The 15,456-nt window shown below is 35.7% G+C and overlaps 1 protein-coding gene across 1 annotated transcript in view; it reads left to right on the top strand.

Moving 5' to 3' along the window:
• The window catches only part of Mttp (microsomal triglyceride transfer protein), a 49,030-nt gene that overhangs the window by 3,572 nt on the left and 30,002 nt on the right, over positions 1-15,456 (top strand). The window contains exons 2-7 of the mRNA XM_027935442.3: positions 2,462-2,649; positions 3,901-4,044; positions 10,088-10,195; positions 11,298-11,414; positions 11,694-11,833; positions 13,844-13,994. Coding sequence (XP_027791243.2) covers positions 2,462-2,649; positions 3,901-4,044; positions 10,088-10,195; positions 11,298-11,414; positions 11,694-11,833; positions 13,844-13,994 — 848 coding nt within the window. The remainder of the gene's footprint in view (positions 1-2,461; positions 2,650-3,900; positions 4,045-10,087; positions 10,196-11,297; positions 11,415-11,693; positions 11,834-13,843; positions 13,995-15,456) is intronic.

Raw genomic sequence — 15,456 nt, 5'->3', positions numbered from 1 at the left:
GCAGAGATGGGATGCTGGGGAAATCATCTCCTTCAAGATTTTTCCTGACTCTCTCTGCCTTCTGTATCTCAGACCTCAGACCCCCAACTTGATGTTTGGATAGTCTGGTTTTGTATGGACACACTTAGATACCTACTCTTACACCTCCTTTATCCACCTCTTGATTCCTATTAAATTCTTGTCCTCTTTCTTTGAAACTTCATCAGATCATGTAATACCTGAAACCTAAAACTAGGTCACCACTGAAACTGTGTGGCAAGCTTTCTGTCTCAGCTCTGAGTCAAACTCCAAGTGTATGCAGATGTCCTCCCTAGTCTCCCTGACACCATAGGGCCCTATCTGACTCATCTCTTTCTGCTGTGTTTTTCATTTGCTTGGTTGCAGCCCTTGTAACCTACAGGCCAGTCCTGCATCACACTGCAGGGATCCTGCTCCAGGCCTCTGCACTTGCTACTTGTGCAGAGGGAATGGGGAGTCCAAGTGGAAGTGGAGCAGAGCAAACTCTTCCCATAGTTCTCCATGTGGATAGCCTAAAGCCTTCACTTTCCCACAGAGGTCTTTCCCTCAGCATCCCCATTCCCTTCTGGGTTTCAGTAGTTTTCATTCGCCTTTCTAACATAGTATATCAATTGCTCCTGTGCTTATTTTTGTTTTACTACTCATCTCCCCCTCATTTGGATGTAAATCCATGAAGGTAGAAATTTTGTATCCTTGTTAGTTTGCACAGCCCCAGAGTCCAGAAAATTGCCTACCATCCAGCAGGAACTCAGTACATCCTTGTTCAATAAATGAGTGAATTTCTATCTCACTCCCTAGAAATGGAAAATAATTCAATCTAAAGTTTCCAACATCTATAGTATAAACAAGAATATGGTCTCTAGGGCTAGATGACTAAGGTTCAAATTATGTCTCCACAGCTAATTACCTGGGGCACTTTGGGTAAATTGTAAAATCTCTGAGTTGCTCAGTTTCCACATTTGGAAAATGAGTAATGCTACTGCTTAACACAGTAGATTTTTATGTCCATACAAGAAAACTAGAGACAATATATTTTGACCATTTTTTTCTCCAGGCAATATGTGCTTTAGTGGGTAGTGGAGCCAGAGCAATAGTTAATTACTGTGTAGATGGTAAGGGCTCTTCAGAGGCCTTCTTAATTTTTTTGTTTTTTGAAAGTAATTTTACTTCCTTTTTCAGCAATCTCAATTTTGATGTAGCTACTCCCCTCTCTTTCCTGCCCCTCCCTCCATACATATAGTTCTTCAGGAAGAAAAGTGATGACTGCCTGTTATAGTTAACTTGGTAATAATGTAACCTCATTAGTCCTAAGGAGAAACATATACTGAATTTTTCTTGATAATCTCTTGAGACCCATTCATAGAAAATATACCCACCCCAAATTATATGACTATAAACTCCAAGTCATCTCTGGAGAAGGCTTACTTGCTCCTTCTTTACATTTCTTGGGGATAAGTTAAATTGAATTGGAAAAGTTCCATATGTCAGTTTCTTGGCCCACAATACTGATGTATGTGTGCACTCTGTGATATTAACTGGCCCCTGGTGGAGTTAGAGATGTAGCTCAGTGGTAAATGGCTTCCTAACATACATTATGTCCTAGGTTCAGTCCCCAGTACTAAATTCATATAAGTAAGTAAAAAATTGCCCCTGGTCAAATTTAAGCCTATGCTAGGACTTTATGTAGTAAAAAAATCACTTTATTTCAGCAAACCTAATTTAAATTTATTTAGTTGTAGTCTTAAAATGTACTTTTGTACGGGGCCTGGGGTTGTAGCTCAGTGGCAGAGCACTTGCCTTGCCTGCATGAAGCCCTGGGTTCAATCCTCAGTGCCACATTAAAAAAATAAATAAATAAAGATTTTTTAAAAAGTACCTTTGTACTAAAAGTTTACTAAGTAAATTAATAAAGTACATGGGGCCTTATTTTTTAAATAGCAAAAATATCCAAATTAAAGAAATGCCCTTCTAGAACTACTAAAACTACTTTGGCATTCAACTGTTGGCATTAAAAATATGGAAATTACATATGGTTCTTATTAATTATAAATAATTTTTAATAAATGTATCAAGTGACTCCTATTAATTAATTGAGCTCATGTTACATAATAAGAAACAATACAATGGCATTTTCTTAAAAAAAATGTTCTTTTGTTCAACCAGGTTAATATTTGGATAACCTGATAACTGACAAGAGGTACAAACTAAGGTTTTCTGAAATGGGAATTTGTTTTTTTGGTTGTCTTATTTATATTTTCTAAGCCACTGATCTCACACAGGTGGAGGAGCAGGACCATCTTTGCTTCAGCAGATAAGTATCTTTGTATGTACTAAGCCCCCAGTGAGTACCAGTGAGCTAGAGGAAGGTATTGGTGTTAAGTCTCTATGTTCCCTGGCCTAACAGCTGTCTTACAGATTGACTTGTGTTACTCTCTTTATGCAGGTCACACAACTGGTCTCTCATTAAATAATGACCGGCTGTACAAGCTCACCTACTCCACTGAAGTTTTCCTTGATGGGGGTAAAGGAAAACTCCAAGATGTTGTGGGCTACCGAATCTCTTCCAATGTGGATGTTGTCCTACTGTGGAGGAACCCTGATGGTGATGATGACCAACTGATCCAAATCACAGTGAGCATTTTCTGCTAAAAACAAAACGCACACACACACAACACACACACACACACAAACACACACGGATTAGATGTCAACATAGTCTTTTGAGATATGTACCATTTGATAGCACTTGTGTTGTGCTCTTCATTACATAACTATTTTATTTGTTATTTTTCTCTAAAATCAGTGCTAGATTCACAGTTTTGAAGTTTTTGCTGATCAAAAGTGATCTTATTTTTCCAAATTGATGAAGCAGGTACTATATGCTTGTGGGCAACTGAAGTATTTTGTCCAATTCTGTATATTAATCAGACATTAAACTGGAATCCATTCAAAATGTTCTTGGAGTGAGAGATCTACAGTCCATATCATGTGAAAAACAATTGAGACTACTCTAAGTGAAAAGCAAGATATATTAGGAGATTCTTGATTTAACAAGAGGAATCACCATTGAGGGAGTACAACTGTTTTGCATTCTTCCCAAAGAAAGAACCAAGATCGCTCTTACACAGCACTATTTGGTCAATATGGATGGTTTAGATTCATATATTGAGAATGAAGTTCAATTACATGGTCTACGATGACTCCATACTTGCTTTTCCAAAACCTAAAGACAATAGATTTTTTTAAAAAAATAAAGTCAGTAATTTTTCTGCATATTAATGTGAAATAGGTACAGGAATCAAGTACTTGAAACAAATAGTTTCTGATGTCATTTACAATAAGGCTCGATGCAACTCATTTACCAAGTTATCTTTGCTTGGATGTCTCTGGTGGTTGTTGTATTTTTCAAATAGTATCAAAGCATCATCATCCACTTCTCTGAGCCATTTCTCAAGAGAACAATAAACTATTCTGCAAAAAATCATTACATAAATCCTTGTTCAGATGGTTTACCTTTAATTTTATATATACAGATATGGTAGAATGGGGTAGGAGTCCTTTCAGACAAATAGTACAGAAAGCAATGTGATCAACAGACAGCAAAGGCTCAAACAAGTGACGAGAGTGAAAGAGGTGTGGAAGAGCTGTAGTCATATTGCCGTTATAGTCTGAAGTCACAGGATTCTTGAGTATTGATGTTTTGCCTAATTTGAAAAATCTAATTTTAAAATACCTTCTCCATTCTTGTTAAGTTACAGTGGCAAGGTCCTATCCTTCATGGATTGAAAAATGACAAGCTTACTTGGTCTATTACTTTGTCATTTTATTTTCCAAGAGGCAGACATCCATGCTTTTCTAACAGGCTTTTATATATGACTCTAGGTAACAGATGTAAAGGTGGAAAATGTGAATCAGCAGAGAGGAGAAAAGAGTATCTTCAAAGGAAAAAATGCACCCAAAATCATAGGAAAGGCAAACCTGGAAGCTCTGCAAAGACCTGTGCTCCTTCATCTAATCCGTGGAAAGGTAAAGGGATTTTGGAGATTCCACATCTTTCTTCTCCAACTTGCTATTTTTCTTCTCTTTGTTAGATATTATTTTGAGGGAATCATGTTGTCACTACTTTTGTAGTAAAAGGAATTATTTCAAGAACAAATTTTTAAAAATTGCAAATGAAATGTTTTCAAAGTAAATCAATGACCTGAATTCTCTTATACCTTTTAGACAATTTGTTTCCTACTCTTGTGAAAATCTTTACAGTAAAGTATTTATTGATGAGAAGCACTATTAAAAAGTATATTCCTTATTCAGTTAGAAAAAGTTGGGATGGTATAACACAGCAACCACATCACAGCATGATTAGATGAATTCAAGAAAGTAGACAAATTAGAATGAAATGATATATCTTAGATAAATAATATTAAATTGTTTCAAGGGTATCAATATCTAGCCAAAGTACAAAGTCAAAGCTTTTAAAGGGCATGGAATGTCTAAGGTGTGGTTGATTTTTTTTAAACTGCTTAGAGATTCTTAAAAAACTATAACTTGGAAAATAATTTAATGGTTAAAATAAAGATCGAATGCTATAATATGCATTTGAAAATCTGCTTGAGATATTCTGCAACAGGTCATTACTTATGGTTTGAACATTGTCTAATTTAAATGGTCTTAATATATTTGGAATTGAGAGGCACTTTTTCACAGGTACAGGGGTTTGAACCCCTGGTGCTACATTCCCAGTTCCTTCCTTCCTTCCTTCCTTCCTTCCTTCCTTCCTTCCTTCCTTCCTTCCTTCCTTCCTTCCTTCCTTCCTTCCGAGATAGGGTCTCACTAAGTTGCTGAGGGTCTTGCTAAGTTGCTGAGGCTGGCCTCAAACTTGAGATCCTCCTGCCTCAGCCTTCCAGACATGCCCCACTGCATTACATTTGTGGGTGTGTGTATAGAAGTTACAGATATTTCACTGGAATAAATAAAAATACATCAGGGAAGAAGAGAACTCAATTTTAGGCAACAAAGTAGAAAAACAGAAAAGGAACACTATAGTTATAATTCTGCATATCTCTAAAATTGAACTTTTCAGATTCAAATTAAGGATGAAAACAAATATTTTAAAATAGAAACTTCAGACATCTCTATTGCTAATAAGGATGCACATTTTTACTTGTATAATGTACTGAAAAGAGGCTCACAAGAAGGAATATATATATATATATATATATATATATATATATATATATATTCAAATATATTCATATTTGGTCATAGGAGAGGTGAATACATATATATGTGAATACATATATATGTATTCACCTCTCCTATGACCAAATATGAATGTATATATGTATGTATTCACCTCTCCTATGACCAAATATGAATCCCCGTCTTCAGGAATGCTTCCTCTTCTCCACTTGTCAAGACACTTTCTGCGTGTGGGTTTTGCTCACAGGCCTGTTATTTTGTACAGTTCATGTCCTTCCAGACAGTTGGAAATGACCAGCCCTCTTTAGAACACTCTTGGCACTTTGTAGCTCACTGGTGGCCCTTATCACTTTTCTTTGGACCATTTGCATTCGTTTCTAGATTGTGACTTAGGTGGAGGAAATGCCCATTCCTCTTTCTGTTCAAGCCCCCTCCTCTACTTCATGTTCTCCCACTCCCTTTCTCTACAAAGTCCCCAAAACCATTCCCTGTACTGACTGGCGTAGTATTCCATAAAGTCTTACCCAACACCCTCCACAGCCCAGAGCCCCTGAGCTTATTTCTGTCAAAGCTTGTATCAAAGAGTATTGCAATTTTCTCTATTTATCTGCAGTCTATATTCAGAATTGAGTTTCTTATGGGAAAAAAAATGTCTTTATTTTCAACACCTTTCTCATAGTGGGAACACAATAAATGCTTGTAAAATAAAGGGATAGACAAACAAGGTTATTTGGGGCTAAAATAAGTCAGACTTTGAGAAAGACTTTCCTTATTGTTGATAGAATAGTAGTAAAACTTCACTGGGCACTTCCTGTGTGTCAGGTGCTGACTGAAGACATCACCTGTATTGTCTCTTATTTTGATGACAGCCCCAGGAAGCAGGTGTAGCTTTATCATCTTGTGATAGACAGGGACCTAAGTTAAGAGAAGTTAAGAATCTTAGCTAAGGCCACACTACTGGTGACTTGGAAGAGAGTCTGTGGTCAAACTTCTAGGTTCTACTATCTTTCAGCTGGAAAGCATTTGCGAAAATGCCTCTTTGTTTGACGTGGAGTACGCATTATTACATTCTTTACCATATGTGTTCACTTACTTGATTTGCATATGTCTCAACTTGGTTAATAATATGACATACTTTTATTTTCTTCTCTGAGCTTCCAACGTAGCAAGACATTTGAGTCTGTAAAATATTAATTGCATTTATAATCTTAATGACACCCAGTCATTTTATAGCTCCTTCACTTACAGTTGAGTACAAAGTCTCCTGCTACATGCACAAAAGAACTCACTGCCCTCTCTGTTCAAAGGCTGGGATGGAGCAGCCACGTCATTTATTTCAGTGATGCCAATGTGCCAGTTCTAGAGGAGCTCTGATTTGTCATGATTTACTGTCACCACAGGTTAAAGTACATCATCATATCTCTCAATTATACGATAAAGTACTTGTTGGAAAATACTTGACCCCAGAGACTAAAAAGCCAAAGTGGAATTTTCAGCTATATCATTGTTAGAAAGATCATTACTTTGGGAATTCAGCTTACTGTGAGAGAAATTATGCAAAGACAGGGTAAAAATGCTGAGGTGCAATTTTCTTAGGGAGCATTTTTTACTGAAATTAAGTTTTACTGGAAATTTCTATGATTTCAAGGATGCTCATCAGCATGTATTTTTGTCCTTCCAGAGAGGTCCTCCCTTCTCCCCTTCCCATTTGAAACTCCCTTATTTACATTATAAAAGAAAACTCATCAAAATATTCATATGCATCTCTTAAAAAAAATTCATATGCATATTCATCGCACATGTTCCTTTTTCCATTGCTGCTCATTTTCCCTACATAAGTGTTTGGGTGCGACTCTGGTTTTGCCTACAAATCATGAAGTAAGTTGGAAATGTGACGGGTTATCTGGTTGGGCTGATTAACACTGACAAGAGAAAGAAGCCTCAAGTTGCAGCATAAATTCATTTTTTTTAAGCCTGAAATGCTAATCTAATTAACCAGATAATTATCAGCTTTCCGTTCCTGGTTTTGGTTGTCTGTATTGATTAAATTAACTGCATGGCTGCCTAGTTGGCCTCTTATTTTGTGTTGTTTCCAGGCATTAATTTGTTCTATGAATCTGGCAGCCTCCCTCCTGGACACACACTGAAACTTCAAAGGAACTGTGACACCTTAAGAGTTTTCAAATTCTCCATCTATTCCTTCATTTGTTTGTTTTCCAAAGTGCCATTTCCTAGCTGTGCTGGCTGAGATACATAACTAAGATAAAATGACCAATCACTGTTGGCTGGGATCTTTTCATTTATTTTTGCTATTTGGCCAGTCAATATAATTTTTCTTTCTTTTGTTTTTAAAGTGTATATAATTAAAGGAGTGTGTGCAGAGATACATCTCCTTTCTATAGACAAAATGTGAATGATGCTGGATTCTGAGAAGATGGCCACCCAAATTTGATCAAAGGAGGCACTGCCTCCCTTCCTGACAACCTTCCCAGTCTCCTTCTAGATTTGGTTTCCTTGGGTTAAAGGCTTAGTTTATAACTTGGTTGTGCCTGCTACTGTGCTCTGGAAACTCTGGAGACTGTGGATTCAGATAAAAACCTTGTGTTCTGGGATGTTCAGAACCATCTCAGTACCTAATGAAGTGATCAGCTTTATGACCTGGGTATAATAAAACTTAGTTCCTATTGTGAAATAATGAACTTATTCATTATTTCAGAACTGTAAAGTTCTGTTGTATGATTGTTTTTTAAAATAATTTTGACACTTAGCAAATAGGGATACAAATACTATCTCCACTTTGGATTTCACTGGTCTGCTCTGAAGAGACAGAAGTTAAGCTCCAGAGGTAATAGTCACACAAAAGGGAGAAAAAAAAAGACTAGTCCCCATTCCTATTTCTAGGGAAACAATAAAACTAATTGAAAGAATTAATTTTTTTCTTTGTGTCTCATAGTTTACATTCTTCAAGCTTCTGGGGAAAAACAAGTGAGTCAATAAGAGAAGAGTATTTGATCTTTTGCATAGTAAAAAATTAAATTTGAGAACTGGGTTTCCTAAAATTTCATGTAAAATTTAAATAGTTCTGTAAATAGGCACATTTTGTAATCTGGAAGGAAAATGAAGTGAATAATGATACAGGTATTTTCCCCACTTAATGGGGAAAAAAACAACTATGCTGTCTAAACTATTGAAGTCTCGGGCCAGAATATACCAGCCAGACTCATGTGCACAACACCACTGAGTGGACACTAACTCTCCTGGGTTCAAGCAATCCCATTAAACATCTCAATAGGCATGTTATTTGGAGATATCATACCCCCAGATATTGCAAAGGAAATGGCACTATCATGGCTAAAGTAAAGAAGACCCAGTTTACTAAAAGAAAGAAGACCCCATTTACAATATAGAACATCAGAAACTCAGCTTGGATTTAAGAAATTGCCAGTGATTTGTTTGAGAACATGATACCATGGATTTTCAGACACTGAGGTCATTATTCCAGTTCCTTTTTAACTGGGACAAACAACACTATTCTAACATTTATAGGTTTGTCCAGTGGTCCCGTGTAATGACTAAATTGATTGTCAGATAAAGTGTCTAGTAAATATGTCACTAGGCAGAGTATATGTACGAAATAAAAATAAAGGGTTGAGACTGTTGTTCAGATAATTTAGCCAAATATTCTCTTCTAATGCATGACAGGTTTTTATGTAGGCTGAATTGTTCAGATTTATATTAATTGAATCATTACATAATTACTGAACTTTCTATTTTACTTGAAAAGTCATGGTTGTTTTTCAAGATGAATAGGAATGCATTCTAGATATTTCTGGTAGAAATTCTCAGCTATAATTATCACAGACCTTGGGAATCTTTATAGGGAAAACATATCTAGCCTCTATTTCTAAAAGTGTCTTTGGAGTCAATATAGGATAAAAAAACAACAGGCTGCTTCCCAGAGAATTCTCTCTGTATATTTATCCTGTTTCTTACACATTGGCTAACTTATCCAAACAATAAAAGACACAGTACCTATCTGTACACGTGGAAAAATGAGAATTCATACCCTATTTGAATCAAATGTATGATATGTCAAGATCATTGTATTGTCTTGAGCAACTAATAAAAAAAGAAAAAAGAATAAAACAAAGATAAGTTACTTATTATTGCTACCAAATCACAGTCACCTCCTCTCCTCCTCTTTTCCCTATCTTCTAGAAGAAACTCAAAGCAGTACCTGGGGCAGCCTGTAGCAACTCCATCTCAAATCTTGCAACTTTCTGTATCTCCTTTTACCCAAGGTCAACATGAATGCCCTGGAATAAACCTTGCCCCTCTGGAATTTTATCCTTGGGCATCTTGGCCATGCCTGGGTCCTTATCATGACCTTCATTGGCTATGCTACCTCAGAAGTTTCAAGGGTGACAATTGTCATTTTTTTTTCCTGAGAACCTTTTTATTTGCTGTTATTTTAAATCCTGATTAGTTTCATTTCAACAGCGTTGCAGGTAAGGAACGTGGTAATATGTTCAAAGGGACTATACCTAATTTTTCTTTCTTGACCAAGTCTTGTTTTAACAGAAATCCCAGCCTGTACCAGTGCTCTTTCCTCCCCTATGCAGTGCCCATCATATTCAGAACCTTCACTGTGAGCCCCTTAAATTTCACATCTTAAGTGATCTATCTTCTTAGAAGGCTAAATCGCTTCTTTTCACACATACACAAAGAACTCACAGCTTTGTAGTAATAGAGCACTTTCTCCCAGAATTAGTGGAGGTGAGACTATTACCTTTCTAGTCATTTATTTAACTAAATCTGATAAGTGATGCATTTTTGCTTCATATATATTTCTTCTTTTTTTTCTTCATAGGTCAAGGAGTTCTACTCATATCCAAATGAGCCAGTGGCCATAGTAAATCTCAAGAGAGGCTTGGCTAGCCTATTTCAGATGCAGTTAACTTCTGGAAAAACAGATGAGGTACTTAATAATGAGTCAGTGTCTTGTTTGTCAATAGGGTTGCCAAATTTGTTTATAAGTTCTTCTTTTAGAAATTCAGTAGATGAGTTACTATTATGGTATATTGCTCAGGAAAGATGAGTTGGTTGCTCAAATCTCATTTACATATGAAACAATTGTCATTTATCCCAATGTTTTATTACTTAAATACAAGATAAAAGGATTTAGAATCACTTCTAATAAGCAAGGGGACTTAGAATAATTGTTAGATATACAGAAAACTTTGGGGATCATTCCAGTGATCTCCAGACATCACTGTGTACCACTACCCTATGAGGATTATCCCAGAGACTGTGATCAGTAGAGTAGGGGACCTGAACATCTGTATTTTAACAATCTCCTCAGATAATTAGGATGCACTGTCAGTGTGGGGAACTAATAATTGGAACTAATAATTTTGCAAATAAGGAAACTGAGGTTAATTGGGGAAGTTAAACAGATCCACTAGTATCACACTGGTAATCAGGGCTGGACTCCAACTTTCCTAGTCTGAATTTAACTAGCCCACAAATGGAAGAGAAAATCTGATGGCAGGGGTGGGCCAAGGGAATGATGGCTAGTTTGCTAGAGTTGAGGCAGACTGGAGCTGGCAGATCCCAGGGGAAAGCTCAGAGAAGCTAAACTGGGAAACATTTGCCTAAATTCAAATTGATGAATAATGAGTTTAATTAATCCCACAGATTTTTAAGCATACAAAGTAACACACACACACACACACACACACAGTCTATACACAGCCTTAAAAAATCCACTCTCCTAGCCACATAATTATCTACTTACTAGAGATTTCAGTTATTGCCAGGCCATTTGTCCAACTCTTATTGGGCATAGAGAGAACTATTCCTGGCCTAATTGAAAGGATGCTGTTAATCTTCAACCAAAGAAGGTGAGAAAGAATCAACATGCTAGAGGAGACTGAATTCTCTATTTTTGTTTTGTCATCCTGAAATAAAAAGCATCCCCCAATGATGTATTAGGGACCTCCATTTTCAAATCACTTCCCACTAGAATTAAAAGATTTCTGCCAAATTCCAAACATTATATTTTTGCTTTTCTTTTTTAGGAAGATGTCTCTGGAAATTGTAAAGTGACCTACCAGGCTCATCAAGATAAAGTGATAAAAATTAAGGCCTTGGATTCATGCAAAATTGAGAGGTCTGGATTTACAACCCAAAATCAGGTAGGATCAAATAATTACATGTTGTACAGATTAATTTTAAAAAATAGAAAAATAAGGTATAAATATAATTTGGAAACATTTATATTTTTAAGTCATAATTTCATATATGTCAAATAAGTAGATTTAGTTAAATATGTTGTAGATATGGGTGATGGGGAAGGGGATAAAAGGGTAGTTCTTTTGAAGAGTGTGGGATAGTTATATATTTGGTTTACTTCAAAGAATAAAAAGTGTATTTCTTTTTTAAAAAGATAAATATTTATCTTTTTATTTATTTAGGTTTTGGGTGTCAGTTCCAAAGCCACATCTGTCACTACCTATAAGATAGAAGACAGTTTTGTTGTAGCTGTGCTTGCAGAAGAGATACATGCTTTTGGGATGAATTTCCTCCAAACCATCACAGGAACAATAGTGTCAAAGTAAGATAATGCTTAAATTATAATTTCCCTTACTGTTTTTTGACATTATACTTGGTTTATAAATGTGTGTGTGTGTGTGTGTGTGTGTGTGTGTGTGTGTGTATGGTGTTCCCTTATTTGACTGTGGGTTTCTTGAAAACAGAGATTACATCTTAATCACCTTTATTTTTCACATCATCTATAATAATACATGGCACAAAGTGAATATCATTTTTAATAGAATTTCATTAGAATTATTTATTGACTTGAATTTAAATTTTTAAAAAAACCAAACTACTAGTTCATTTTATAATTTCTCTTGTGTTTTTTAATGTCATAGTTAAAAAATGGTGGCATTTGCATTTTATTCTTTGGGAGTCCCCCCCCCCTTTGTTGTACTGGGCTCAAACCCAGGGTCTTGTACACATTAGGCAAGCAATATGCTACTGAGCTACACCCCCAGCATCCTTGAGAATTTTTAAAGTTATTAATAAGAAACATAGAAAGTTCCATAGTGAAGAAATGTGACGCAATTTTTGATGAGATTTATAGCATGTAAATATTTGAGCTTGTTGTATGAATTTAAGACCAGTTCTCTGATCAGAATGGTTCTAACAAGATTAAGAACTGAAATTTCAACTCTGTTTGTTTCATTTTGATATTTTAATTCAAAAAGACATTTTCAACAGTAAGTGAATTATATGTTATGCCATTGCTTTTCAAAAATTTCCTTTGAACTGCTCCTAACATCAGAATTAGATGGATGCAAATCAGAGGAGAAGTGTCTCAAACCATAAAAACCTTGAAATTTTATTCAAGTCTCATCTGGAGTTAAATTTTGCATTCTACTTCATGCTCTTTACTGTTTTCATATATTCTTATATAAAATAAATGGTTAAAATTGTTTATCAGGTCTATCCAGTTTCTGTTTCCTTATAACAAATTCAAATTCACCACAAATTCAATGGTATAAAAAGCAATGATCACTGTATTATTCTCTCTCATAATTTTGGGCTTGCCTTGGCCTGGTGTCTGCTAAGCAATGACAGTGACAAGCTAGAGCTAGAATTATTCTAAGGTTGCTCCCTCATGTGTCTGATGCTTGAGCTGAGAAGACTCAATCATCTCTCTTTATCTCTGGTCATGGCCTATTCAAGTGGCCAGACGTTTTTATTTACAAATTTTTATTGGTGCATTATAGTTGTACATAATGGTGGGATTTATTGTTACATATCTGTATATGCACACAATATAACAATAGAATTTGGCCAGTATCATTCTCCAGTATTTTCCCTTTCCCTCTTCTCCTTCTTCCTACTGCTTCCTTTGCTCTACTCTACTGATCACCCTTCAGTTTTCATGAGATCCCCCGCCCATCTTTCTTTTTCTTTTTCCTTTGTAGCTTCCACATGTGAGAGAAAAAATACTGACTTCTTATGTGACAACTCAAGACTCCAAAGGCCTATGTGCTGATGGCGTGCCAGATGAAAGCTGAAGTCCCTTTTATGGCCGAGCTTTAGAAGTCACACTATGTCGCTTGCACTGTTCTCTCTTAGTTGGGGCACCCTTATCCCATTTCAAGAAGGGAGATGATGGCAGAGAGACTAAGTTCTGGAAGATAATATTAGATGAAAATATTGTTAAGTCCATTTTTGGAAAATAAGCCTTCCTAACTGTCTGTTAATAAGTGACGCATGGTTGTATTCAAGTATCATTTTCAGAAAGCTGGGCTAAATTCAAGCAGGCTGACATCTCACATCTGGTTCTGCATCCTGGAGGAGAATTTTCTCTCCTCTATTTTCTTGTCATAATATTTTGAAAGTTGACAAACTTTTGAATCATTGAACATAATCACTGCTTTATAAAGACTTCATAATTATCTTGAGGTTTCAGTTATCCCCTGGAGATACCCAAGTTTGAACTTTTACAACTTGAATAACCTGTGTATTTTGTTTTTCAAAAGAATGACAATTTGTATTATTCACTCAGAAGAATGCTTATAAAGTGCTATTTCTTTTTGGCATGATGCAGGCAGAAATTAGAGCTGAGGACAACGGAAGCAGGCCCAAGACTGAAACCTGGAAAGCAGGTTGCAGCAGTAATTAAAGCAGTTGATTCAAAATACACAGCTATCCCTATTGTGGGGCAGGTCTTCCAGAGCGAATGTAAAAGATGCCCTTCTGTAAGTATGAAAAAATTGAGGGCTAATAGTGGCTTAAGATTCTATTTTCCTTTTCTCTCCATTGGAAGCATCAGCTAATTTTATGAAGAAAGTTTCTAAAGAACTACCAGCCACCACAAAGTTAGGGTGATGTAGCCTGAACAACACAATCCTGAGATGATGCGTGATAGAACAATAATGAAGAAATAATTACTACTTGCTTAACAAAACATGTTATGACTTAAGGACAGCCTTTTGAAAATCAAACCTGGAATTTAGGTTATGGGAGGGAAGACTTAATGAAGCTGGGGGAAATAAATGTTCTCAAGAACACAGGCAAGTGTTTGAATTTTGTAAGGGCAGAATTGTATATAGGTTTGTTCAGATGTAAGGTACTTTATTGATCCTAATGTTCTAAGTATTGTTGTTCAGGATTAAGGAGGATTCCAAATTCTCTGCCTGAATTAGGGTACGTGTCTCTACCATACTTCAGTGTCTTCTATGACTACAGCCACAAAGGGGATATTCTTTCTCAAAGGCAAACTATAGATCAAATTGTAAGATTTTCAATGTAACAAAGAGAAACTTCATTGATTGCATGAATCAGTTGTGCTGTATGGTCACAGAAATGACTTTAAGGTTCTGCGTTTCCTAATATTTAACTACTTGTCTGGAGCAAACCTTGGCTGCAAGTTCTATGTGTAGCTACTATACAGAGCTCCTTCCTCAAACATTACTGATGTTCAGAAAAATGAAGTCATCAGAAAATAATACCACAATTTGTTTCAAGGACAACAGTCTGATACCTGATTAGTTTATAAAATTTAGTAAATTGGATTAGAGGTTGAAACATTTTGAAACATGACATTATAATTTTCAAACTCTATTTCTTCTATTATTTGTTTTCTTTCCACAGCCATTTAATTTTCCAATGTTTTATGAGATAAAAATTATTTAAGGGAATGACTAAAGAAAGGAATCATATTTTCTTATGTTGTGAACTATTAGTCCCCCACCACAGTTATTAAACATTATGAATCATTTAAGATTATTTATTGCAGAAAGTGTTTATGTTATTGAGGACTTTGCTTTTCCAACTTCAGTATAATGTTACTACAGCAACTTTCTAAAGAAAAAAAATCTAAATTCATGTAGATGTGCTCTTTGGCTTCAGAAACAACCTCGTAAATATGAAGTTAAATATAGCTAGAATTTTTGCATTGTAATATCCTCTTTGGATGAGATAGCTAAAAGGGATTTGCAAAAGAGAAAAATAAGTGTCTATTGCTTACAAGAAGGGATGAATAGTTTAAAAACTAGAAGAATGGTGATTATCACAGAGTTAGAAATTTAGAGGTCACTGATGCAATTTAACAAATTCTGTACAGCTAGGTGAAAAGTAGTCAAGTACGAAAAATAAGTTCTTTAGTTTTTCTCCAAGCCAGAAAATGTCATCAATTAGAATTATTTACTATTTAAATAT

Source organism: Marmota flaviventris, chromosome 7 (genome assembly GCF_047511675.1).
Source record: "Marmota flaviventris isolate mMarFla1 chromosome 7, mMarFla1.hap1, whole genome shotgun sequence".
Classification (NCBI taxonomy): Eukaryota; Metazoa; Chordata; class Mammalia; order Rodentia; family Sciuridae; genus Marmota; species Marmota flaviventris.
This window is presented reverse-complemented; position numbering and strand designations above follow the sequence as displayed.